Source organism: Neoarius graeffei, chromosome 19 (genome assembly GCF_027579695.1).
Source record: "Neoarius graeffei isolate fNeoGra1 chromosome 19, fNeoGra1.pri, whole genome shotgun sequence".
Lineage (NCBI taxonomy): Eukaryota > Metazoa > Chordata > Actinopteri > Siluriformes > Ariidae > Neoarius > Neoarius graeffei.
In genome coordinates, this window is record NC_083587.1 from 68806296 (window position 1) to 68833994 (window position 27699).

General features: G+C 42.9%; 2 protein-coding genes across 4 annotated transcripts in view; both read left to right on the forward strand.

Annotated features, from left to right (window-relative positions):
* Positions 1-26151, forward strand: part of cspg5a (chondroitin sulfate proteoglycan 5a) — a 40106-nt gene extending 13955 nt beyond the window's left edge. The window contains exons 2-6 of one of the 3 annotated variants that reach the window (XM_060900521.1): positions 4749-5655; positions 11325-11513; positions 16313-16463; positions 18858-18914; positions 24753-26151. In XM_060900521.1, coding sequence (XP_060756504.1) covers positions 4749-5655; positions 11325-11513; positions 16313-16463; positions 18858-18914; positions 24753-24923 — 1475 coding nt within the window. In that variant the 3' untranslated portion in view covers positions 24924-26151. The remainder of the gene's footprint in view (positions 1-4748; positions 5656-11324; positions 11514-16312; positions 16464-18857; positions 18915-24752) is intronic. The other 2 variants (XM_060900523.1, XM_060900522.1) reach the window with 2 other exon arrangements.
* Positions 26152-27097: 946 nt separating this feature from the next.
* The window catches only part of pkdc (protein kinase-like domain containing), a 1969-nt gene continuing 1367 nt past the window's right edge, over positions 27098-27699 (forward strand). The window contains exons 1-2 of the mRNA XM_060901020.1: positions 27098-27162; positions 27491-27699. The exon at positions 27491-27699 is cut by the window's right edge and continues 1367 nt beyond it. Coding sequence (XP_060757003.1) covers positions 27583-27699 — 117 coding nt within the window. The 5' untranslated portion in view covers positions 27098-27162; positions 27491-27582. The remainder of the gene's footprint in view (positions 27163-27490) is intronic.

A 27699-nucleotide genomic window follows, 5' to 3' on the forward strand; every position in this document is an offset into this window, starting at 1 on the left:
TTTGCGTTCCACAGTCGGGGGGGGATGTTGCGTTCCACAGTCGGGGGGATGTTGCGTTCCACAGTCGGGGGGGATGTTGCGTTCCACAGTCGGGGGGGATGTTGCGTTCCACAGTCGGGGGGATGTTGCGTTCCACAGTCGGGGGGCATGTTGCGTTCCACAGTCGGGGGGATGTTGCGTTCCACAGTCGGGGGGGATGTTGCGTTCCACAGTCGGGGGGATGTTGCGTTCCACAGTCGGGGGGGATGTTGCGTTCCACAGTCGGGGGGCATGTTGTGTTCCACAGTCGGGGGGCATGTTGCGTTCCACAGTCGGGGGGCATGTTGCGTTCCACAGTCGGGGGGGCATGTTACGTTCCACAGTCGGGGGCATGTTGCGTTCCACAGTCGGGGGGGGGATGTTGCGTTCCACAGTCGGGGGGCATGTTGCGTTCCACAGTCGGGGGGGATGTTGCGTTCCACAGTCGGGGGGGATGTTGCATTCCACAGTCGGGGGGCATGTTGCGTTCCACAGTCGGGGGGGCATGTTACATTCCACAGTCGGGGGCATGTTGCGTTCCACAGTCGGGGGGGATGTTGCGTTCCACAGTCGGGGGGCATGTTGCGTTCCACAGTCGGGGGGGATGTTGCGTTCCACAGTCGGGGGGGATGTTGCGTTCCACAGTCGGGGGGATTTTGCGTTCCACAGTCGGGAGGATGTTGCGTTCCACAGTCGGGGGGATGTTGCGTTCCACAGTCGGGGGGATTTTGCGTTCCACAGTCGGGGGGCATGTTGCGTTCCACAGTCGGGGGGCATGTTGCGTTCCACAGTCGGGGGGATGTTGCGTTCCACAGTCGGGGGGATGTTGCATTCCACAGTCAGGGGGGATGTTGCGTTCCACAGTCGGGGGGATGTTGCGTTCCACAGTCGGGGGGGATGTTGCGTTCCACAGTCGGGGGGCATGTTGCGTTCCACAGTCGGGGGGGCATGTTACGTTCCACAGTCGGGGGCATGTTGCGTTCCACAGTCGGGGGGGATGTTGCGTTCCACAGTCGGGGGGCATGTTACGTTCCACAGTCGGGGGCATGTTGAGTTCCACAGTCGGGGGGCATGTTGCGTTCCACAGTCGGGGGGCATGTTGCGTTCCACAGTCGGGGGGATGTTGCGTTCCACAGTCGGGGGGGATGTTGCGTTCCACAGTCGGGGGGCATGTTGCGTTCCACAGTCGGGGGGGCATGTTACGTTCCACAGTCGGGGGCATGTTGCGTTCCACAGTCGGGGGGGATGTTGCGTTCCACAGTCGGGGGGCATGTTGCGTTCCACAGTCGGGGGGGATGTTGCGTTCCACAGTCGGGGGGCATGTTGCGTTCCACAGTCGGGGGGGATGTTGTGTTCCACAGTCGGGGGGATGTTGCGTTCCACAGTCGGGGGGGATGTTGTGTTCCACAGTCGGGGGGCATGTTGTGTTCCACAGTCGGGGGGGATGTTGCGTTCCACAGTCGGGGGGATGTTGCATTCCACAGTCGGGGGGCATGTTGCGTTCCACAGTCGGGGGGGATGTTGCGTTCCACAGTCGGGGGGATGTTGCGTTCCACAGTCGGGGGGGGATGTTGCATTCCACAGTCGGGGGGATGTTGTGTTCCACGAGAAATTGTCAGAACATAACTTCTGCAGCTGTAACAGCAGTCTGGGCAGTCCGAGCCGATGTACTTAAATGAGCGAGAAAACTATAAAACCACATAAATCGAAAATAGTTCCGTTTCATTGGGCATGCGTGTTTGAAAAAAGAAATGGTGGATGCTAAGAAAATTTTCTCGGAGTAACAGAAAAAATCTTTGATACAAAACATAATTTTCTCGTATGAAAATCAGTGTATGCCATATTAGCCAAAAAATTGCATTTTCCAATACAAAATACGGGAAAACCATATAACTTGACATGTATGTGAAACATTACATATTTAAAAGCAGCACTGGGTTCCTTTTCACTCGTGTTTATAAAACACATCACCAAGACTCAGTTAACCTCATTAATAATTAATGGATTTTTTACATGATCTTTATTGAGGATACCAATGTCACAGAAGTGATTTACAGAAGGGTCCTAAAAATATAAATATCATTAAAAACTATAAAAATATTACAGGTAAAATTGTGCAGTTATGAAATTGTGCATTTTGAATATAAAATATCTTTTCTGACTAGAAAGCTACTTTGCAGAGAACTTTTTTAAATGTTCTTAATGATGTCACTTCCCTTAATGTGTAGTGTAAATTAGCATTAGCCTAATGTTAGTGTGAGATTAGTGTGGAAATCTTTACACAGTCACCTCAAAAACAATGTCTGTCTAAATAACGGCTTAGTGATGTCCATCTGAACCACTCCTAATGTACAAGCCCTGCCTTCAGAGTTTAGGCCACACCCCTTACCAGAGTCTAATGCTGGTGTTGGGTGACACCAAACTCTGTGACTTTGAGTGTGTTTTCTCTCTGTGGAGAACATCACTAACAGACTGTGTAATTCCGACACAGATCGGATATCGCTGCATACATGTCAACAGCTTGGATCAGATTTTTCACATCAGATCTGGACCGTATTCAAATGAAGTTCTATATGGTCATTTGACTCACATCTAAACAGTCACATCTGAGTTTCCTGTTAATTCCGAAGTTGTCATAACTGTTATGATTATCGGCCAAAATTCATCATTTTGCACTCTGATATTTAACATTTACGGCAAATTACAAAGAGGCTATAGACCACAATAATCACCATGGGAACAACAGAACCAATCTTTTCTACAGCCACAGGGATGCTGCTGGTACAAAGTGACTGTTTTCAGCTGAGCTAATTTTGGCGAAGGAATGATATAAACATAGGACTCGGATATGACCACGGTCTTCCATAAGTGTAAACAGAAAGGAAAAAATCTGATCTGTGTCAAAATATCAGAACTGTGTATCAAGCACCACAATGTTCTGTAAATAAAAAAAAAGTGTGTCATACAGTGTCAGAAAGCATCTTGCTAAACTGGTGGCTGTAATCTCCTGTTATTCCATCCATCCATCCATCCATCCATCCATTATCTGTAGCCGCTTTTTTGTGCAGGGTCGCAGGCAAGCTGGAGCCTATCCCAGCTGACTACGGGCGAAAGGCGGGGTTCACCCTGGACAAGTCGCCAGGTCATCACAGGGCTGACACATAGACACAGACAACCATTCACACTCACATTCACACCTACGCTCAATTTAGAGTCACCAGTTAACCTAACCTGCATGTCTTTGGACTGTGGGGGAAACCGGAGCACCCGGAGGAAACCCACGCGGACACGGGGAGAACATGCAAACTCCACACAGAAAGGCCCTCGCCGGCCACGGGGCTCGAACCCGGACCTTCCTGTTATGAGGCGACAGCGCTAACCACTACACCACCATGCCGCCCCTCTCCTGTTATTTGTTAGCTACATTAGCCTCACAGCTCTGGTGAAACACACCAAACATGTCTTGACTGATCGACTCGAACATCTAAAAGCAGCATGTGGACCCCATGTGTATAAAATGTCTCAGGTCCTGTAAATAAAACATTAAATATTTAGTGCTAGGTTTTATTCTTCTCCTTTATCTCCCCTCAGTTAATCACAGATCGATTCCTCATAACGTGGCCATTAGCATGCGGTTAATTAGCCTGAGTGTGGAGTAAGTAAAGGCATGCTGGAGTCAAATCCTCAGAGACTGCATTTTATTAGATGTGCCACTGAAATATTATATCTGTGATTCATGGTCTATAATGAAACCCAAAGCAAAAACGTCTGGACATTTTCGGTCCTTCTGGAGACAGAGAACTTCCCACTGTCACACTCTGTTCATCTGCTTTCAATTTAACGGAACCAAAAGAGACAGACACATTCCTGATTCAAACGCTCACAGTTTGTTGGAGCTGTCACAGAAGACTGAAGCATTAGTTGATAGTGCGAGTCACTCACACACACACCCCTCTGGATTTTTATTTTATTTTTTTCATGTCAGCATAGCGTGACTTCAGTCAGTGCATTTTGCAGGACAGGAGAAAGTCAGTGTGGTGGATGAATTAACCCAATCATTTTCCATGATGCCTTCATTACACCAAAATGACATCAGCATAACAGCAGTTTCTATGTCCATGTGTTTAACGTGTATAGGGAATTACACACTGCTAAAAAAAAAAACTCAGTTCAGATGTAGCTTGTTGCTGTCTCTGAAATCGTAGCTCCTTGTTGTACACAAATGTAGAACATGAACCATCTCCAGTGCGAGTGGAAACAAAGGATTTGAATTTTAGGGTGCAGTGCACATCTCTGAGAACTTTTATTTCCATAATCTTAAAATAAATAAATGCATAATGAGAAAGAAGCCCTGTGATGACCTGGCGACTTGTCCAGGGTGAACCCCGCCTTTCGCCCGTAGTCAGCTGGGATAGGATCCAGCTCGCCTGTGACCCTGTAGAAGGATAAAGCGGCTACAGATAATGAGATGAGATGAGATAATGAGAAAGAGCTAGCACAATTCTGTAACACTAACTTCTGCTAGGTTTGAATGCAGGAATTGGTTTTGGCCTTTGATAATTGCAGCACATGCTGATAGGAGTTATTTAGCATGACCTCATTTACTTGACACTAATTATGCCTTATTTCATCAGCAGCATTGTTTGAGTTTTGTAGTATTTTCATCAGTTGAAATGTTTTGAGTTGCATTTCATGATTATGACTAATTTCCACTTCCTTCCCCTCCACAGCAAACTCTGTGTTGGGAAACGTGACAGAGTCAGCAAGCCTTTCAAACTCCAGCTCTGTGCCAGCAGAAAGTGATGAGGTGAAGCTGGACGATAAAGTGTCCAAACCAGTCAGCAACATGTTCCTCATCCTCCGTTCTGGACGCAAACCCAGAGATGGAGGGGAGCTTGGAAGTGGACTTCAGGAAGATGACCATCATCTGACTTCCACTCCGTTTGCTAAAGAGATCACAACCGAGGGCTTAAAAATCAGCCTTGATTCTGCGGAGACTGACCATCTCCTGCTCGAAGTGACAAAAAAGGAAATTCTTCCAGTTGCGTCCACTAAGAGCCCCTGGCATGGCACTGAGGAGAAAATGGAGTCTACGGTGTTTGATTTGGATGTGAATCAAGACTCATACCTGGACCGACAGGAACCTCCAATTACCCTGATCCCATTCCCTTCCCATTCCCCGTCCCATACAGAATCCTTCACAGTGGATTTCTTTGACACCAGATCCCATGGTAATGAGCTTGTCCCACCATCTCCGACTGCCCATGAGCTTCAGGGTCGTGAACCAACTGCTTGGGCAATGCCCAAAAATAACGACTACCTCACTCCATACGACCAAAATGTCTCTCCTGCCTCGGAAGAAGAAAATATCACCAAACGTGATGAGCATGATGATGATCTGACCACCATGTCTCCACCACCTCCACACAGGAACTTCCACCCTCACTTCCCAAATCCTTTAATCCCTGCTCGGGAAAAAGAACCACCCACTAACCATAATAAATTGGGCAAAAGCAGCAGTGCCAAATGTCAGATGCTCGTTAATGGGACCTGCAAGTCTCAGTGTGATATGATGCCAAATTATTGTTTCAACGGGGGACAGTGCTTCGTGCTGGAAGGAACTGGAGTCTTCTGCAGGTAAACAAAACACACTCAGAAGCACATACACAGTCTTTCAGAATAAAATCTAAGACTGTTATCCAGATTATGAATATACTGGGTGTGGCCCACTTTTGGACTGATGTTAGATTCTTGATCAAATTTAAGGAACACTCTCAAGTGACAAGAGCACACTGAAACACAAAAACACTTCCTTTCATGTCACCAGTGACTACAGCAAAACAAAACATTCCAGACCCAACTTTATATGTCCCCAAGGTTGTGGAAGTTTTTCAAATCGTCCTTGTTGGCATTGTCCTGATACATCTGAATGAGCTTGTCCTCCACTGAGGATCTACAGCAGCTGTCCAGGATTTTTTTTGTCTACCTCCTGCACTAGTGGATGAACCAGGTAGTGCTGTTGCTTCACAGTTCTGGGATTCAGGTCTGACCTCTGGTTATAGGTTGGTGGATTAGTGACTTTAAAAAGCCCCTAAATGTGAAAGTTTGTGGGTGCAAACGACACCTTCAAATGAATGACATGAAGAGTTACTGTGGAACTGGAAATCAGAGAGAACTTGGGAAATGAAAAATGGGTGGGTCCAAAAACATCATTACAAATATACAAAGAGAAAGATTAGACATTCAGTAGGTAGAAGGCGAAGCTTCAGGTGTGGTCTTTCTCCCAAATGTCAGATATCACTATTCCATTTTTTTTTTAATGTGTGTATTTGCGTGATGTCCTGTGATGGACTGGAATCCCCTTTGTGGTGTATTCCTGCCTTACACCCAGCATTCCTGGGATAGTTCCTTAGTTCCTTGATTTATTCTGTTCAGATTTGAGTAATTAACCATCAAGAATATGTCCATGAAACATGTTATATACTCTAAACCTGAGTGCACATGACACAGTTTGAGTCTCAGTCACTGATTAGTTTTCGGGGCTTGGTGACGACTCAGTGCACACTTCTGTAGCCACCACTTGAATTGTGTGACCAGTTCAATGATGCAAGCCTCCCAGTCTACAAGCAACCATCAACGCACTGATATTTCCAAGAATGTTTGATTGTCTTGATGATGAAACGTGTAGCGTGAACCTTTCTACGACACACAGTAAGATCAGCGCTGAGACACAGCCAATGAGAAAGCCAAATTCACCTGTTAAGATAAAATCAAACTTTTATGAGATATTATGTGTCATGTAATACCTAAATGGTTGTTAGGAAAAGTAAAAATAATAATAATAAAAAAAAAACATGACATGATTCCTGGCTTTACCTCCAGTTCTCTTTGCGGAACAGATGATCCTTGCTGGACGCTTCTCTCTAACCAATCACTCTTCCACATTTATCTCCAATTTCTCTTTCTTCTCATCCTGCTAGGTAGCTCTCATGTTTATTTTCCTGAGGAAGTGGGATTCAGGGTTCAGGCACACTCATCTGTGATTAAAGATGGTGTGAGTGTGTGGAGTGTCCCGCGTGTGCACAGCTACATCCACCAAGCAACTGATCACAAGTGATTAGAGTTATATAGTTCAATGATTGTGAAATGTTGAAAGTTGTCTCATGTCCACTCGGTGTAACTCACTCCATCTGGCTTAAAACGTGTTCAGGAGTCCATTGCACACAGACTTTTAGATTTTCTTTGCCAAATAAATGTTAAATTTGAGTGCTGTCCCACCCACTGGTTCCTGACATCACTGGTTCATTAGTTCCAGAGCAGCAGGTTTATGGGACTGGAATGTTTTTTTGGAAGTGGAAAATCCAGTCTGACCCGAGATTCGGCAGTGTTTTGGTGGAAAAGCTGTACGACCAAAGAAACCTCCTGACCTGAGCAGATATGTATAGGATTAGACAAGGAGCAGGGCTCTCAGATGATTTAGGATGTTTTTCATGCAGATGATGGTCATTACAGGATGAGCGTGGGCTTGCTGGAAGGCAGGACCAGCATCGTCATGGACAGAATAAAGTATCCAGATGCTTTCATGCTTTAATAGGGAAACTTTATTAGGAAACTAAACCTCGCTGCCAGAGCCATTTGAGCTCCGCTGTTTAGCTCAAAGCATGTGAATCACGTTCAGGCTGTGCTGCAGATAAACTTCATGAGTCATAAAGTCCGTAAAGGTCATGTTTTGGTTTTGTAGATATGCAGCCTGTCCTGGGTACAGGAGAAAATTCATAAACTACATGATGTTCTAAAGATCATAAACCAGGCTAAGAGTGGATGGTTAAGAACTTTAGCATGTCAGAGTTGGTAAACTTGTTTTTGAACTTGCTTTCCAGTCATTATTTCTGAGACGGAATCAAATTTCCAAAAATTATCTGAAAATTAGCTTTGTTGCTTTTGTTGTTAAATTAGTTTGTTTTGATTGTTGCTCTTGCAATCTATCAACCATGCTAAATCATATTAGCTGTAATACTTCGTCAGCAGGGCGGCACGGTGGTGTAGTGGTTAGCGCTGTCGCCTCACAGCAAGAAGGTCCTGGGTTCGAGCCCCGGGGCCGGCGAGGGCCTTTCTGTGTGGAGTTTGCATGTTCTCCCCGTGTCCGCGTGGGTTTCCTCCGGGTGCTCCGGTTTCCCCCACAGTCCAAAGACATGCAGGTTAGGTTAACTGGTGACTCTAAATTGAGCGTAGGTGTGAATGTGAGTGTGAATGGTTGTCTGTGTCTATGTGTCAGCCCTGTGATGACCTGGCGACTTGTCCAGGGTGAACCCCGCCTTTCGCCCGTGGTCAGCTGGGATAGGCTCCAGCTTGCCTGCGACCCTGTAGAAGGATAAAGCGGCTAGAGATAATGAGATGAGATGAGATGAGATGAGACTTTGTCTGCATTATGCTTTAGCATTCATGCTGTTATTTACTGTCTAAAACAGCTTTAAATAGCTCTACTTGGCTAATGTGGATAACAAGCTAGCGACGTTTGTAGCTACCAGTTTAGCATAGTTCTAACGGCACACAATTTTCATAAAATAGGAATAAATTCATAAATATACAAGTCACCTGCTCTATTACATTCTGAAATACTCAATGTACAATTCACATGCTAGGCTATAAGTCTTCAAATGTTATTAGCATTGTTAGCCTCCTAGCTTCAGTGTGAAAAATGAAACAGTGAAACTTCAGACACCAAACATGTCCAAAAGGAGAAGACTGTGTACTTTTTTAATATAACGATAGCGTCAGCGCTATCCAGCTCATCATCTGTCACTTGTTTTTGCGAGATAAATAAATATCTCATCTCATCACATTATCTCTAGCCGCTTTATCCCTCTACAGGGTCGCAGGCGAGCTGGAGCCTATCCCAGCCGACTACGGGCGAAAGGCGGGGTTCACCCTGGACAAGTCGCCAGGTCATCACAGGGCTGACACATAGACACAGACAACCATTCACACTCACATTCACACCTACGCTCAATTTAGAGTCACCAGTTAACCTAACCTGCATGTCTTTGGACTGTGGGGGAAACCGGAGCACCCGGAGGAAACCCACGCGGACACGGGGAGAACATGCAAACTCCACACAGAAAGGCCCTCACCGGCCACGGGGCTCGAACCCGGACCTTCTTGCTGTGAGGCGACAGCGCTAACCACTACACCACTGTGCCGCCCATAAATAAATATAATCTGTAAAACAGTAAGAGTCAGTAACAGTCTCTACGGATTAGTGGTTTGGATTGTGTTCCACTGCTCATGTTATGACGCTGAGGTCATGTGTTTGAACCCCAGTTCACGCTCCTGTCTCCTCAACACACTTAATGAGATTGTGTGCAGTGATCTGGGTTGTGAATGTGATCGTGACCTTCGGAAGGTCGTGTCTGTCACATATTTTACTCTGAATAATGTCTCAGTTCTGTAATCTCCGGGGCTCTGAGCTTCATGTACAGCAGAGTTCATTATACAGTTACATACCCTGTGGATGGGGTGGGAATGGGGGTGGAGTCGTCCTAAATCTGAGACCACGGCCATCAGGACAGAACGGTTGCACTGTAAGATAAAAGGGATCGGTCAGAAGAACTGCAAACATGACAGTGACATAAATAAATGCCCCCCAGGATTGCTGTTAAATCAGTGCTGAAGTCATGAGTCTTTACGTATTTACTGTGGACACCTTCAGAAAACTGTGAAGCATGGTGGTGGTAGCGTCATGTTGAGTGTCTTTTCTTTTCCACTGTCAGTATTTTAGATTGTTACGTGTAGATTCCTGACATTCAGTCCATTTCAGTTCCAGATTGTAACATTACAAAATGGTGACTACTTCGGCAACGCGCTGGGTAAAAAGTGTGTTTAGTGTCTCAGTGTCTGTGATAATCTCACACTTTGCTCACTAGCACCTCTTGCTAGCTCTGTGTGTGTGTGTGTGTGTGTGTGTGTGTGTGTGTGTGTGTGTGTGTGTGTGTGTGTGTGTGTGTGTGTGTGTGAAAGAGAGAGAGAGAGAGAGTATTCATGTGTGTTCAAAGTGCATTGCTAATGCTTTGCAATAATAGCTCTATAGTCATCAGTCAGGTACTAATGCTAATGCTAATGTTATTATGCTGTGCATGTGCATGGTTCTCCTTTGACTCTTTTCTTCCATTGACATGCAGATCAGCTGCAGAAACATGGAAAAGAAACAACAGTGTTGAGGAATGAAAGAGAGAGAGAGAGAGAGAGAGAGAGAGAGAGAGAGAGAGTGAGTCACATTAAGTGCTGTGAGCCAGCGGAGAGATGAGCCAAAGTGTGTGTGTGTGTGTGTGTGTGTGTGTGTGTGTGTGTGTGTGTGTGTGTGTGTGTGTGTGTGCAGTTCCTATAATGACACAGGTAACCAGGGTAACAAAACAAATAATCGTCCGAAGCGGTGTTTGTCCATCTGCTGCAGATAAAAATGTGTTTTACTGTAAGTTGCAGTGTTGCAGTCGTTACAGTCATGTGACATTCGGCAGATGATTTTAGACAAATCGGAGCTTTTCTGAGATCCAACGCTGTTCTTTCACAGTCGCTGGTTCTGGATCTGAGCCACTGTCTAAGCTGGAACTGTTCCCTCCTGTTTCCACCACAGAAGAATCATTTGGTACCAACAACAGGGTTAAACTAGGGGGAACTCAGAGGAGGAGCTCTGTGTGTGTGTGTGTGTGTGTGTGTGTGTGTGTGTGTGTGTGTGTGTGTGTGTGTGTGTGTGTGTGTTGTTTTTCTGAGTTGATGATGCACAGTCGCTCTCTCTCACACACACACGCACACACAGATGCTCTCAAGCCTTTTATGGTCATGTGGCGTTGAGCTGTTTATGAAAGTGAAATGTCAGTGATGTTCATGTTTCAGATCTCCATCAGAGGAACATCTCGAACATCTCAGCTCAAAAACAGGAATTATTATGAAGTGTGTCATGATGTTTAGTTTTTTGCTAACAAGGCGCCAACAAAGCATGAGTCACATTATATAAAACAATAAGTATTGAAGAAAAAAAGACGGAGAGGGAAATAACCATAAACAACAACCGAGCTCTGACACTTCTACTACCCGTGCACCTGCATCACCTGCGACTGTGATCAACACCACGGAACATACTCACGTTAACCTGCTCACATACACACACATTAACATACTCATATACACACCTGCTTGTGAGGCCACAGTGTGTATCGAGGGATTTATAATAACTACATCTGCATATACTTCCACATCTGTAGTGTGTGTTATTTTGTTACTTTTTATCCACCTGTTGTGTTTTTCTTCAGGTGTAACATTCAGGACTACGTGTGGCACAAAGGCGCTCGCTGTGAGTCCGTCATCACCGAGTTCCAGGTCATGTGCATCGCCATCGGTGCCTCGGCGCTCACCGTGCTGCTGCTCTTCATGATTGTTGTCTGCTTCGCCAAGAAACTGCATGTGCTCAAGACCGAGAACAACAAACTGCGCAAGCGCAGGTGAGCCTGCCCAAGGGTCAGAGGTCATGGGGGTCAGACACACCGAAGGTGCGTTCAGAACGAAAAGTCGCTGCCTCGCTGCTGTCAGAGACAGGTGACTCATAGACAGGACTTTGGACTGAAGGAATCTTTTCAGAATGTTTGTTTGTTTTTCGGAGAGCGTTTACAGTAACATGTACCGTCAGCACGCCATGACCTCACACGCCAGAACTAAACCCGTTCATTCTGAGCAAGCTAGCACACGTTAGCTCGTTGGCTAACAGGTGCCTCACAAATCACGTTAAACAAATGCAGTCACAGGGTTATGAGATCGTATAATGTTTATTTCTCAGTAACTTTTCAAAAATATTAAGTGAAAAAAGCCAAAAAAAAATTTACTTACATATGAATTCACTTTTCTGCAAAGCTCTGTCTACCTTTTTATTTTTTCCGTTACTTGATGGAGCAGCTGCACAGATTTATGGGTAATAGTCAGCATGGAGGATACAGCGACTGGGGCAACAACAGGGCAGTTTGAAGGCATCTTAGAAGACAAGACGCGAGCGTCCGATCCATTTCAAACAGTTCCTGATGCCTCGTTGTCATGGTGGACTCCTCCTGAGGAAGCGTTTCCCTGAAGATGATCTTTTATTTAGATGATGCCTTTTCCAACGTTTTGACACAGAACCCCTGGTGTAAAGAGAACAGATGGTGTGAGATTCTTCAATTTGTCACATCTAATACTGAAAGTTAATATCCTACAGGAGCTGAGTGAGTCTCTGTGATTAATGAAATGATTATTTTACTCATTTAACTACAGTAACTTAATGTATTTTAAAGGATCAAGTCAATCTAAGGATGCATTTAATTTTATACCTACAGTATATATATATATATACACACACACAGGTAGTCGTCGACTTACGACTGCGTTTGGTTGCGACTGACCGGTCGTAAACCGATCTGGTCGTAAGTCGGCCTGTGTTAAATGAATGTAAGTATATTGTGATGTGTAATGATATTGTAATCATCTTAAAGTCTTATTTTATCAACATTTTCTTATTTCATTACCTTGGCTCATTATTTGGTTTAAGTCAAACACTGCATACTACACTGCGTACAGTACAATTCGTTTAATATGTGCAAAACAAAAAATACAAAATACAGGTGTGAAAAATAGAAAACATTTTAGTTTGAAACATACCAAAATACAAATGTAAAACATAGCAAAATACAAAATTTAGTGACCGCTGGCGTCACTGGTGCTCGGCTGTGGGTCGTCTACGTCATCATCAGCTGTTGCAGCGCTCGGGCTGGCGGGAGCATTTGCTCATTTCATAAACCAGGGGCTGGGGCGGAAACTGTATGACGGAGTGCGCGAGGGAGCGCGAGAGAGACTGCACATGTGCCGGGAGCTGGGGCGGAAACTGTCGTACGCTCAGCTGGGAAACACTTGCCAGTCATAACCAGACGGTCGTAAAGTCGATCGGTCGTAAGTCGCAGACTACCTGTGTGTGTATATATATATATATATATATATATATATATATATATATATATATATATATATACACACACACACACTTCTCTCCACATTCACTGGATATGAGCAATCATGCGCTCTGATTGGCTACTCTACTACTAGGATATCAGCTCATATACCGTGAATAGAGAAAAACAAAATGGCGGAGTGTGTTGCTGAACCAACTGAGAATGAAATAAAAACTCTACTCGAAAACAAAACCCCAAGAAATACAAAAAAACACCCAACAAAATATGGAATAAGAGTATTTGATGGTAAGAACATACCTTTTTTTATTTTTCAAGAATTATTATTATCGCATTTTTCACAAATTACTCGTGTCATTTCACCGGTTTGTTTACATTCTAAGCAGAAATGATTTTGTTGGACGTTTTGTATAAAAAGTTTTTATTTATCAAATTTGCAACAAATAAAAATAAAAATGCTCTATTTGTCAAAATCCAGTGAATGTGGACAGAATAAAACAGTTATTCCACTCAATCTCATCGTACATGGATTATAGACAACTCGGTGCTATGCGACGCGTCGACTATCAGCTCATGTACGACTCATATATATAATTCTGTTATATTTTGTCACAGCTTTTTAATCTGCTGGATAGAAATGAAATCTGAGGAGATCAAGCAGTTTATGAGATTTATTTTTTAATTAGTTATTATGTACATGAATAAAACGCAGTAATCACTGATGGGGCGGAGCTGCTGTTACTGTTCCTCTTTTCCTTTAACGACACATTACCAAGTGTTTTATTCCTCGTCCACCACAGCAATTTACTAACGATTACAATTTTTTACTTATTAAAGAATGACACATCATACTTTTTATCCCTTTAAAGTTACATTTAATGTTGAATTAAACAAATAAGTGCCTATTCGTTCCCTCACCAGGCTCCCATTTCTCTCTTGAAATAATAAAATAAAATCACAGCTTGTTCCATCATATTACTGAGAAACCACAAAGTTGTGTAAAATGTTGTAGAGAATTAATCAACACCCTCTGACCAGCCAGAGTCCAGACCTCAACAGCAGCGCCGTGGTGTAAATGTAGTGATCAGAGGAGGTGTGGCTGTAGCTATTGCTATTTTGCATGTCGTATCACTTTAGCTAACATCATTTTTACAGGAGCCTCCACTTTCCAGAGCATCAGCTGCTTTCATTACACAATAAAAGTGAACGCAGAGACACAGAAATGTCCTTCATCAGAGTTTCTGTGGGGTGGTTTCAGGAAGGACAGAGAGAGGAGACTGTGGCAGCACAGCAGTTAGCATTGTGAGTTAGCACACATTGCTAGCAGCACCGCTACAGGAGGATGTTGGTACAGATGCAGCTGTAAGCAGGTCAGTGTCGGGATGAAGTGATGAAGTGACCTACTTACTGCTGAGTGCAGGAGAGCACAGGGAGGACAGGAGGACGGAGGGATGGAGAGAGGAGAAGAGATGAGGGGAAGGAAGGACAGTTACCATGGAGACAGTGAGATGTGGGGAAGTGGGAGGGCTGAGAGAGAGAGAGAGAGAGAGAGAGAGAGAGAGAGAGGAATGGAGTGGAAAATACAATAATGAGAAAGGAGAAAAACAAGCGAATGAGAAATGTGAGAGAAAAGGAATAATAATAGTAATGAGAGCAAGGAGCAGAAGAGAGAAAAAGATAATAAGAGGGTAAAAAGAGGGGAGGAAATGTGAGAAAGAGAAGGTGAAAGAGTGAAAGAAGAAGAGGAGAGAGAATGAGGAAGACAGGAAAGAAGAAAAGACTGGTGAGAGAACAAGAAAGATGAGACAAGTGGAAAAGTCCAAAGGGGGAAAAAGGAGCTCAAGCGAGGAGCAAAGAGGAGATTAGATAATAAGAAAAGAAAAGAAGAGAGGAGGAAGGAGGAAGAGAAAAAATAATCAGAGTGAAAAGGAAGAGAAAACTGAAAGAAAATTAGGGAAAGAGTAAGGGAGGAGGATAAGAAAGAGGAAATGAGAGGAGAGAGATTTAGGTGAGAGGAAAGAAGAAAGGAGAGAAGATCAGGAGCAGAGAGGGAGAGAGAGAGATGAGAAGTGTGTAAAATGGTGAGAAAACTAGAGAGGGAGTGAAAATAAACAAAAAGAATAAGAAAAATGACAAAAGAGAAAGAGATGTAGGAGAGACATGACAGGAGATGTGATGAGAGGAACAAAGAGAGAGAGAGAACCCTGTCGTTCGCCCACTTGTCCATCTGTTGTGAGTTGTTACAGTCGAACCACATGAGCTGAAAGCAGGATTATTAATCATGACTGTTCATTAATATTCATATCTAATCTTTAATATTCATTTTGTAATAATCAACTGACTGTAATAAAAGTCCGAGTCAATAACAACAAATTTATAGCAACAAATGTTTTTTCATCACTTTTCACAGCATCTGTGAGTTGTGAAAGTCGTCTTTATAGCTGTTTCCTGAATCATTTGAGTCCAGATGAAGATTCACTCCTCTCTTTTTCAGTGAATCAGTGTTTGAATCAGTGACTCTTTTGCTCTTTTTTAATAATTTGTATGCTCGGTCTGTCGGCCTTTCTTAAATCTCTCTGAATTGTGTGAGTCATATTTACATTTTTCATCAGTGAATCTTTTGGTCATGACAGAGATTCATGTGTCTCTCTTTCAGTGAATCAGTATTTGATTCAGTGAGTTGAATGAATCTGGTTCAGATTCAGTGCTGGAGATGAGAGTATGTTATTAAAATAGCACTAAATAATAATATTTATTGACTATTTTACATGTCGTGAGCTGTGTGTTGTGTGTTTTAGAGGGCGGAGTGATCAGGCCTCACACTGCGACAAAAATACTGAACCAATCATTTAACTGAACAGATTCAAACGACTCATGTCACTGAAAATAATAATAATAATAATAATAATAATAATAATAATAATAATAATAATAATAATAAATGTTACCTTTATATAGCGTCTTTCTCAAACTCAGGGCCGCTTTACATAGGTATTAGTGCAATCAAAGCTTCAACTCCATAATGAACTCTGTGTGTGTGTGTGTGTGTGTGTGTGTGTGTGTGTGTGTGTGTGTGTGTGTGTGTGTGTGTGTGAGATTGCACTAATGCCTGATCTCTATCTCTCTCTCTCTCTCTCTCTCCTGTCCCTTCTATCTATTCCTCATCTATTCTAATATTCACCTTGTCCTCCCTCCATCCTTCCATCTTCCTATTTTTCTCTCCTGTTCACCCTCTGTCTGTCCTTCTTCCCATCTGTTATGTCTGAATGACCTCTTCACTCTCTCTCACTCTGTCTCTCACTCTCTCTCAGCAGCAGTAAGTACCGCCCGTCGTCGGAGCAGCACAATGATAATTTCTCCCTGTCCACCATCGCTGAGGGCTCCAACCCAAACGTAAGGAAACTGTGCGACTCTCCTCCTCATGCTCGTGCTTTGGCTTACTATGATAACATTATCTGTCAGGTAACGTTGTTCTTGTCTCTCTCTCTCTCTCCCCCTTTCTCCATCCATCCATCCATCCATCTATCCCTCCATCGCCTCCTCCTCCTCTCTGCATGGAATGTTCTGAGGGTGTGGGGTGAGAAAAAAACGGTGGAAGTGGGAAAAAAGTCAGAGTGATTTTATTTCTCTTCGCTCTCAGGCATCATCATTTGCGTGGTTACCTGGGCAACAGCTGCTGCCATAGCAACACAGTTACCGGGGAAAAAATCTTTGCTCTCCCTTCTGTTACCACGGATACACCAACTCACACTCGAAAACCCCTCCCCCCAAAAAAGAGCATAAACAAGCACACACACACACACACAGTTACCGTCTCTCATTTCAGTGATCATTAATGCTGTACTCAAGTGTCACTGACCAGGTTTACTGACTCCATCCTCTGTGTGTGTGTGTGTGTGTGTGTGTGTGTGTGTGTGTGTGTGTGTGTGTGTGTGTGTGTGTGTAAGCATGATACCACATTCAGTCTCCATACCCACATATAAGAATCAATGCAGAGGCACACACACACACACACAAAGTATTCAGTGACTCTGTTCGATGGTTCATTTTTGATATGGTTTTCAATTCCTTCTGAGCAGAGTTAGTGGATTCCTGTCATCTCCCTGATGACCGTGTGTGTGTGTCTGTGTGTGTGTGTGTGTGTGTGTGTGTGTGTGTGTGTGTGTGTGTGTGTGTGTGTGTGAGAGAGAGAGAGAAGGATTGCAAGTGAAATCCAGCCTGTTGATCCATCACTAAGTATCAATACAGAGGCCTTACTCTCTCTCTCTCTCTCTCTCTCTCTCTCTCTCACACACACACACACACACACACACACACACACACACACACACACACACCAGAATATGAAATTCCCCAGTGAAATACTCCCCTGACCATATAAACAATTCATGACCCCTCCCTGATACCCTTCTGCAACAAACTACTCCTTCCAGTATACTGTAATAAGACCATTTCCCTAACACCCCCACACACACACACACACACACACACACACACTCTCACTCTCACACTAAAACATGGACCCTTCCAATATTATAATAATATTCCTCCATCCACCTTCCTATAGATAGATAGATCTATTTAAAATGTACCCCCACCAAAGAAAACACCCCTGCAGCTCTCTACCACCCCCCCGCATGTACTGCATGGTGTGTCACTCACCTGCGCCCCCTGGAGGCTGTACACATCGCTGCTGCTGCTCGTCCGCTGCATTGCATCGATGTTTATTTATGTGTATTTCTGTTTTTTATTTGTTTATCCTGTTTATGATGGATGGGTGAATGAATGGTGGATGGTTTGTAACTTCTTTAAATCATCTCTGTTTCAAAAGGAACGGACGGAACTGAAACAAACAGGATAAACATCAGCGATGCAACGGGATCAGATGCTAGGCTAACACGCTTGGTTAGAAATAGCGCTAACTAAGCTAACTAAGCTAACAGCTCACGACAGCATCATTCTCTTTTGTGGGATAACCATAACTGTCCATTTCTTTTTTCTTCTTGTTCACTCTGTAGTGTTGCGTGTGGTTATTAACACATCATGCTAGCACAATAACAACAACTAAACATCACACAATAATTCCACAGGTATTAAAAGAACAGTTAAGCCAAAAAATTGTCCATTTTGACCCAAACTGTTCATTGAAACGCTAATATAACCAGCAGCTAGTGTAACACACTCTTACGTTCACTCTTACCGCTCCTGTTTCCACTTAATGTCAGGAAACTAGCCGTGTATGCAAAGCTTAGCACAAACTTGTCCAATGTGACGTTTCTGTCGTCTTAACCTCATCCTAAAGCTGTCTCACTGTCACAGGAGAAGAGCTAAAGCACGAGCTCCTCTGAGTCCCACTGTCTCACTCTCTGTCTCTGTCCTTCCATTCTCTCTCTCTCTCTCTCTCTCTCTCTGTCTTTCTAAATCTTTTGCACATCCAGCCTTACAGTCCTGGGTCAACAAGGGCGGAGCTTAGGTTTCATTGATGAGCCAAGTGTATGACATCACCACTAACTGTTCTTTTCAAGTCTTTTCATCTCCATGATGTGTTTAAAATAAAATACCTCCACTTTAATAATAAAATGGTTAGCATAAATATTATCTAATTAAAAGTCTAGCTACTGGTAATGGTAGCTTAGCTAATGTTGCTAAACTATTATTTTGATGCTAAGAAATTTTTCAGGCTGAAGAAAGGATAAAATGGCTAGTAGTGATGTCACACTATCAAGTCACAATCAAGATTGGATAATGAAATTTAACATAAGCCCCGCCCCTGCTGACCGGGACAACATGATGTGCGCTCTCTCTCTCTCTCTGAGTATATATGAGGTGTATAATATTTTGCCCCGCCCCCTTTAGAAAACGATGAGCAGATACACCTGGGAGTGTAAGACCAAAGAGGAGCCGAGCTGTGAGGTAAGACTCCGCCTCCAAGCCATCGAAGCCCCACCCTAGTAGCCACGCCCACGGCAGCACTAACTGTCCCCTCACAGGACGATTTTGCTGTCAGTAATCATAATCACTCTGAGCATCACACTGAGAAAGAAACACAAATATAATTTTATTATTATTACAGTTTTAAAACTTTGGGAAGTTGTTAGAGGGACAAATGTGTTTTATTTGTACAGAAGTTTACAGAATTGCAGTCAGATAAATTGTGTACACGGTTATTTCTGCAGTGTGTGTGTAGAGAGCGAAGCGAGTGACACTGATATATTAAAGCTGTGATAAAGGTGACGCGCTGAGCCTCGGCTCGGGACTCCATACTGTTTCCTCCTTCTGCCCCGCAATAAAAAAAAGACTTGGACACCCAGGTGTAAACATTCTGACCTTCAGACAGGCCGAGACACACAAACCGAGATTTATTCCGTCCTGTAATCCTCCTGGAACTCATCAGTGGAGAGAGAGAGAGAGAGAGAGAGAGAGAGAGAGTCGTGTAAATGAAATGAAATACACACCGTGAATGGAGACGTGTCTCTGAGGACAGGAAGCATCTCTGAGCCTCTTTAGAGCCGTCAGCTGAAATCTACAGCCTTCAACGATCAATAAGCAGCTGGAGAGCTGCCAACACACACACACACACACACACACACACACACACACACACACACATCTTGTAATAATGAGATACTGTATACACAGTATACAGACAGTAAAAGACAAAGCAACAGCAGGTGAATGACATAAAGTCAAGTCAACTTTATTGTCAAATATGCTCTACATGCTCGACATACAGCACAGATGAAATTTCAGTCCTCTCTGACCCACGGTGCAAACAGGCAATGCAATAAATACAAATAGAATAACTGAAATAAACAATATAAAGAGTATAAACACTCTAGATAAGAAATAGACATAGACTAAACACTCACAGGTATATACACACACACACACATATACATATAGATACACACACATACACGCATATATATATATACACTCACATGAATTGGAGCAAAAGGACATAAACAGTCAAGGGCACTTGAGGTACAGCAGGTAAACATGAAATAAGCAGTGTAATTGTCAGAGCTCTTTATTACGAGATCTACGGAGTCAGTTTGAGTTCTGCTTCATAAACTATGCTTTATATTCACACATTTCACACACAGCACATTTCTGCAACACAAGAAATAAAAATCCTCATCCATAATAACAAAATCTTTTTCTCGTAATAAATGTTTTCAAATAATAATAAGATAAATATCTTGTAATAATGAGATACTGATGCAGAGAATCAATAAACAATGAGTGAGGATTTGAGAGATTTTAGAGATGTGTCCATTTCTCCTCACCATCTCAACGCTGAGACGGTGTCAAACACTCACACTGTGTCTCAGTGCTGCTGCGAACGCACCCTCATCCACTTCTTCACTTCCCCTCACCATCTGGGATTCATTTATTACTCGTCAAATATTACAATCTTAAAAACCCTTTAAGGTTCTTCACTTGTTCCTCTGTGGAACCTTTAAAGACTCTGGGAGTGTTTCCCGATCAGAAAGAAGAAAGTTTCTTCAGAAGCCAAGAACCTTCAATGATATAAAGGACCCTAAAGAGGTTCTACAACTCAAGGGTTCTTCAGTTGTCCCTTTACTGAAACTCTACCCAGGTCTGGAATACGGAAATGATCCCAAGCCTCCCTGAACAAGTGCACATTTCCCTCAAAATAGTGATTTAAAAAAAAAAAAACATTTGCTTTACACACTGTAAAACATTTCAAATTGGTTTAACTTGGAAATGCAAGTTCACCTGCTGCCTTGAAAATGCAAGTTAACTCAATCTGACGATTATCTTTGTTTCAATTCAGAAAAAGTCTCAATTAGTCACGACAACTAAGTAATTCAAGTCTAACCTTTGAAAACTTGCACAGATTAGTTCAAATTAAACACTTTTCAGAGCTCATTGAGTTAAAGAGAAAAGGTAAGTGGACAGAACTAAACACGACTGAAATGTGTTACAGTGATCAGTGAAGGAAAACATGCTCTTTTGAGGCAATAAATATAAAGACTCTGTGTTTAATAAAACGAGAGAAATGTAACAGTCAGTGAGAAAACAGAACTCTTTCTGAGTAGAAAACAAAAACACGACAAGCCGCATGCTAGCTAGTCATCTAATTAGTAATTTGTACAGAAGGTTTAGCGAGCTACATTTCTGTGAAGGGCATACAGTGACGCTACACCTTTCTAAATTAAGTGTAACTACGTGTAATACGCGGCTAAATCTTAAGGAACTTGTCCAATACTGACAACTTGAGCTAATTACCTGCTAGTATGCAAGATTAGCACACTAGATAAATTCACACAGACGCCACAAACACGCGATCTCCAGCTCTATGTTCCAGAGTAATGTAGACTTTATTTTATGACACTCGTCTGAATTTATAAACCGACTCATGTGCAGTGCATTATGGGTAACACACTGAGAACACACACAGAGTGTGAACACGACAGCTCTGTTTTTTATCTGGATGGTTATTCCACAAAGAGTTTACTCCGTACTGCAGACAAGCTTCAACTCTACAGCGGCTCATTCTGAGATTAACAAATCCACAATTATCAACAAATCCAGTGTGTGTGTGTGTGTGTGTGTGTGTGTTTCTCAGACGGCTGTATGGATCACGGGGATGCTGCATGTGTGCATGAAAATTGGTGTGAATTTGCTTGCTAATAAATAATTACCCCTTCATCCATACAACCCTAAAACACACACCCACACATACAGTACACATGTACTGCACTTCCTGTGATTGATCATGTGATCAGCTCGTCTGCAATACGCTCACATTTGGGAATGAAACGGCTCTAAACGCTGCTGTGGATCTCTTTTATGTTTAAAACCTTTATTCGCTGACGCCCTCCTGGATATCAGGTACTGAAACTGAGTGAGAACGTGTCTTGTGTCTTATTAAGTGTTTAATAAAAATGTTAGTTGAAATTTGCAGGTAAGAATTTGAGTTCAGTGTGTGTTCAGGTAAAAGGTGGTGAAGCAGGAGGTCAGTATTAGACATCGCTGCTGCGATTAGACATGTGCTGATGTTCATCAGAAATCAGAAACGATCTCACCCGAACACACCACTTTACACGTTTCACTTCCTTGCACTTATACGAGATGAAATTATCTCACTTTCTAATCCATATGATCATTGCTATGGTTACCGTACATCTCAGTTAGCATTATTGTAAATCCATATTGTTAATTTTCCAACAGTCATTAGCCAACCCTTGCCTCCAGTGTTATTTTTGCTTGTTGCCATGGTTACATACAATCCAACATGACGCGCTTTCAGACCAGAGGAACTTTGTCATAGTTCTTAGAACTGTTGGAAGAAGTTCCCCTTTTCTGTGTGTCCACACTGCAGGAACTGAGAACAATCGTAGTTTTCAGAACACCATTTTGAGAGACTTCTTTAGCTCCTATTTCAGGGTGGGTTCTCTCCCAGCACAAGAGGAACCCTGAGTGATGTGAGGTCAAGGTCAGTGAAGTACGGTGACTGATCGAACGTGAGCCAATGCAGCACTGGAAACTACCATTTTTAAAAATCCATGTAAAATGTCAGCCATATAAACAACAGCTGTTAATGTTAGCATTAAAAAAATGAAAAAAAAAATACACAGACATGGCCCGACAGTGAAGTCCAGGCTTTATGAGTGTTTATACGACAGAGGAACTACAGCACGATTTCGACACAGCTACGTGAAATATCCATCCATCCATCCATCCATCCATCATCTGTAGCCGCTTATCCTGTCCAACACGGTTGCGGGTGAGCTGGAGCCTATCCCAGCTGACTACAGGCGAGAGGCGGGCTTCACCCTGGACAAGTCTCCAGGTCATCGCAGGGCTGATACGTGAAATATAAAAATTTTAATTAAACTAAATGTGCTCGTCCATGTTTTTTTTTAGTGATCACATAAGAAAATCCTGAGCCTATAAAATAATAACCCACACTAACATGTTCGGTGAACATATTTTAAACAATCACTAATTATTTTCCACACAAATTCACTCTTTATAATGTAAAATAAATAATTTAATATCAGTATGTAAAACTGGGTGGCACGGTGGTGTAGTGGTTAGCGCTGTCGCCTCACAGCAAGAAGGTCCTGGGTTCGAGCCCCGTGGCCGGCGAGGGCCTTTCTGTGTGGAGTTTGCATGTTCTCCCCGTGTCCGCGTGGGTTTCCTCCGGGTGCTCCGGTTTCCCCCACAGTCCAAAGACATGCAGGTTAGGTTAACTGGTGACTCTAAATTGAGCGTAGGTGTGAATGTGAGTGTGAATGGTTGTCTGTGTCTATGTGTCAGCCCTGTGATGACCTGGCGACTTGTCCAGGGTGAACCCCGCCTTTCGCCCGTAGTCAGCTGGGATAGGATCCAGCTCGCCTGCGACCCTGTAGAACAGGATAAAGCGGCGCTACAGATAATGAGATGAGATGAGTATGTAAAACTTCCTGCCCCCCCCCTTCTACAGTGCAGTGGAATGATCCGTTTCTATAGAAACATGAGACCGAAACACGACACACGAAAGTGGACAAGTTTAAATCCGAATGTTTCCAGTTTGTTGTTTTCACAGCAAAACAAGAACACTGATGGACAAGACGCGCATTCATACAAAAACTAACAACAAACTAGTGACATCGCTATAGCAACATCACTTCAGCGTTCCTATTGGTGGTGTGAATGTGAACAGAACAAAGCCCTTAGAGGCGTGTAGTTCTCGAGGAGATCTCCAGGGGGCGGTTCCTCTCAACCAGTCACTACAACTGTTTGGTCTGAAAGCACTTAGTGTTAGATTTCTCAGATTTAGAACTGCAATTACATTTTTGACCTGATCTACATTAGACACAGTCTCAGAAGCTCCGCCCACAGGAATATATCATGTTCTATTTTGTACACTTTTCTAGACCCAACATTCAGAATGTTGAAGGCTGTAATCTAATTGGCTCTCAGCTCTTAAACAGGAAACTTGTTTTAAACACAGTGACACCGTTTTCACAGTGACTCGAGTTTTTAAAACTACAGAATTCTGTTGCTGAAAAATTATTCAAGAATTTTGTTTCAAATAGTCTGCAGTCTTTGATTGCTTGTTTGCCATGTCAGTCAAACACCTCTCTTAAAATAGGCGGTCCTTTTCCATGTTTATTGATGAAAAGTACCACAATTTCTCATCAAGCTACCATCAACCTTCTGCGACTGATTTACAGGCATCTAAAGAAACCCCACAGTGGTCTGCTAATACAGCAGCATTTTTCTTTTTTTCCCCTTTTTTTTTTACAGCGGTTGTGTTTAATATTGCGCTTTGTTATTAGTTTACACAAATTTAGAAAAATAGGCCATGAAACATTGTGAAACACTCAGATATAAACAGATGCGCAGCTCATGAACAGGCAAGGCAGGCAACTGCTTGGGGCCCCCTGGCCCAGGGGCCCCCCGAGAGTCAGGGCCCGAGGGCTTATTTATTTTGTTTTTTCTTGTTTTTATTGTTCCTTACTATTGTATTTTCACATTTGGAATTTAAAAAACTTTGGTTTCATACATTTTTCATTGGTGTCAGATTATTTATAACATATTGGTGATGAACACTGGTCAGAAGGGCCCCCTGGAAATTTTTGCTTGGGGCCACAACAGACTCTAGAAACGCCTCTGGATATAAAAGCATAAATCCGGCACATGTCTAGTCAGCTGAGGAGACGGTTTTATTAGACGTAAACATGAGACTTGTTTTACTGTTACAGTCTCATCATTCTCCTCTTTACCCTTTAGGACGATCCAAACTCCCAGAATAAGCTGGAGGACGCGGTGAAGTCTCCTCCACCCAAAGAGGACGAGTCTCTGAATATCCAGAACTCACTCACTCCAAAACATGAGAATCACAAGGTTCTGGGTGAGGAGAACTCCTCAGAGGTAAACTCGCTGCAGAACAACATGATGTAGAGGGGAAATAAAACAACAAACCACACAGATTCACCTCCACCTTCGCAACCACAAAGTCTATAATCCCGCCCCTTCATTCTTACACCCAGTGAGAGTCCAGCTCTTCGTCCCACCCCCTTTTCTCAGAATGTTTGCCCACTTTTGCCTCACCCTTCACACACACACACACACACACACACTAGTGATAGGCAGTATGATTCAATGTTTTTGAACTGCCTTTTTAAAACTTCCATTAAATTGGATGTTTAATTGCTGATAATGCAGTTAAATTTACTTTTTAAATGACCTTTTACCAACAGTGGTTGTAGCAGAATAAATCAGTTATATGAGTGTGTTGAAAAGTGTGTGTGTGTGTGTGTGTGTGTGTGTGTGTGTGTGTGTGTGTGTGTGTGTGTGTTGAGCAATGATCCTATATGTTATTCAGAACAAAATAAAAAATAAAAAAGAGACAGCTTCATCATTCATACACACATTTAATCTAGAATAAGGATCATAAGAATCAAGTTGATTCATGAACTACCCACGATTCACTGCCTTTGATTTGTAAAGAGAAATTAAGGACTGTGAGTTAAGCTGAGTTAAGCTGTGAGAGAGAAAAAAAAAAACATTTTTAAGCCATCTAGAACACGTTTGACAGAAATACTGATGAAAGATAAACACAGGTCAAACAGCATGTTAGTTCTGTTCTCTGGTGCTGGCGAATCGATTCATCTGATTCAGTTAAAAGAGTCGTTCTACAAGAATGAATCATTCGCAAATTGATGAGGAGATTTGTTCATGGCTGTGAATCGATTCAACTGATTCACTCGATTCACTTTAAAGAGCAGTTCAAAAAGATCGAACCATTCCTAAATCGCCAATCACTTCTCACACACACACACACACACACACTGATTTCTGGCATGCGTTGGTGTATTTTGTATAAAAGAATAAACTAAGATTAACCCGTGTATGAGGTTTAAAGTGTAAAGTGTTGTGCTAGAGAGTGTTCACTCAGAGACGACTCGGTGTTCAGTGTCTGACTAATTCAGTGTGTGTTTAAATATCAGATCTATATCAGATCAGTACTGCTCGGATTGATGTAAAGATCAAAGCGCAGTGTGTGTCTCTGTTTCTTTGATGTGATTTCTAATCCTTTGATGTACTTGGTTTTTATTTTGTACTTTTTTGGGAACAGAACAAAAAAAAAAATCACACACTTGTTGAAATAAAATCTTTTTAACATGAACAGCCGAGAGGCAGCGTGTCTGTGCTTTACACCTCTGTGTGTGTGTGTGTGTGTGTGTGAGAGAGAGAGAGAGAGAGAGAGAGAGACAGACAGACTCCTCTTCAGCAGTTCAGGCTGCAGTTCAGAGTTGATCCGCTAGAGGGCAGCCGCAGGACTGCAGTTAAATTACAGCTTGGTGAGCTCTGAGGAGAGACGAGCTTAAATTAACACGCTCCATTAGCGCGCGTGCGCAGACACGCCCCCCAGAGAGAGAGAGAGAGAGAGAGAGAGAGGAGTATAATTTAACTGTAATCCTGCACTTCCCTCTAGCGGATCAACTCTGAACTGCAGCCAGACATTCAGTTTGGAGTTCTGTTCATTCCGACAGGAAAGTTCCACAGATTTGTTTCCTGCCGCTGTGTCGCGGTTGAAGTTTTTTTTTTTTAAATTTAAAGCAATAATTACGTTCAAAATTAACAGACACTGAATTATACATTGCTGTGAATGAACTACATTTCCGACCGGAAGCTGCGTATAGAAACCCGGCATGGCGCCAAATCCTACACCCCTGCAGCTGATGTGCCCTGCAACGCGCCTGATTAAAATAATTCGATGAGGAAAAAAAATTTAAAAACTAATCACAATACAAGGTATCAGTTTAATTCTTACCACTCGAGTTAAGCAACAATTGAACTGAGTTACTTAAATACGGTTTAAGATGACTTGTTTTGAGGTTTAGATTCTGATTTAGCTCGGCTAGCTAACGTGTAATTAGCGCCACAGATGTCTTTCCTACACAACTGAATTCACATTTTTTTCCACATACACAAAATTAAAAGATTTTAGACTCATTTATGGGTTTTTTTTAAACACAAATACCCCGAACACGTCACTCGGACATCAGGCAAAAACACGGACACCTCAACTCCAGAATGTCCAATGAGATGCCGACAGGAAGCGGTGGGGATGCAGAATATGAGAGCAGCTCACGGAAGGACACAACACCGGAAGTTGTCCCCGAGTTTCCTGCTGGTGAGTGTTTATAAGGGCTTTATAAAGGGGAGCTGCTTCTACAGCCGCGTGTTCAGAGTAATAACCTCACAGGGGTTGTGATTATATTTAACTGTTATTTCAGCGATTATATTCAAAATATATCTCAAAGATTTATTTAAGATAGTTTAGTTTAAATTCATGTTTCACTTGTTTGATTGAATAATAATTGTTATTGATTTTATTATGACTGATTTGGTTGTAAGGTTTGAGTTCTTGTGAGTTTTCTCTGTAATAGTTACGATGCAGGACTCCATTGCTTTGGGATTATTTGATCGGGTTCATATTGGGGTGTAAATCTGTTTTACAGTCGAGAGCTCACAGTGAAATGCATCGTTTAATGGAGAACGCCACGTGCACTTTGTTCTTGTCGTGAAAGACGTCCTCGTGTTTCCTGTCAGGATGAAGCAGGAATATGAGGATCTGATCCTCCGGGCCACGTCGGCGCAGCGTCTGCGTGTGGGCTGTAAGATCCAGACTCTGTGGAGCGGTTACGGTCAGATCGTACGTGTTCACCTG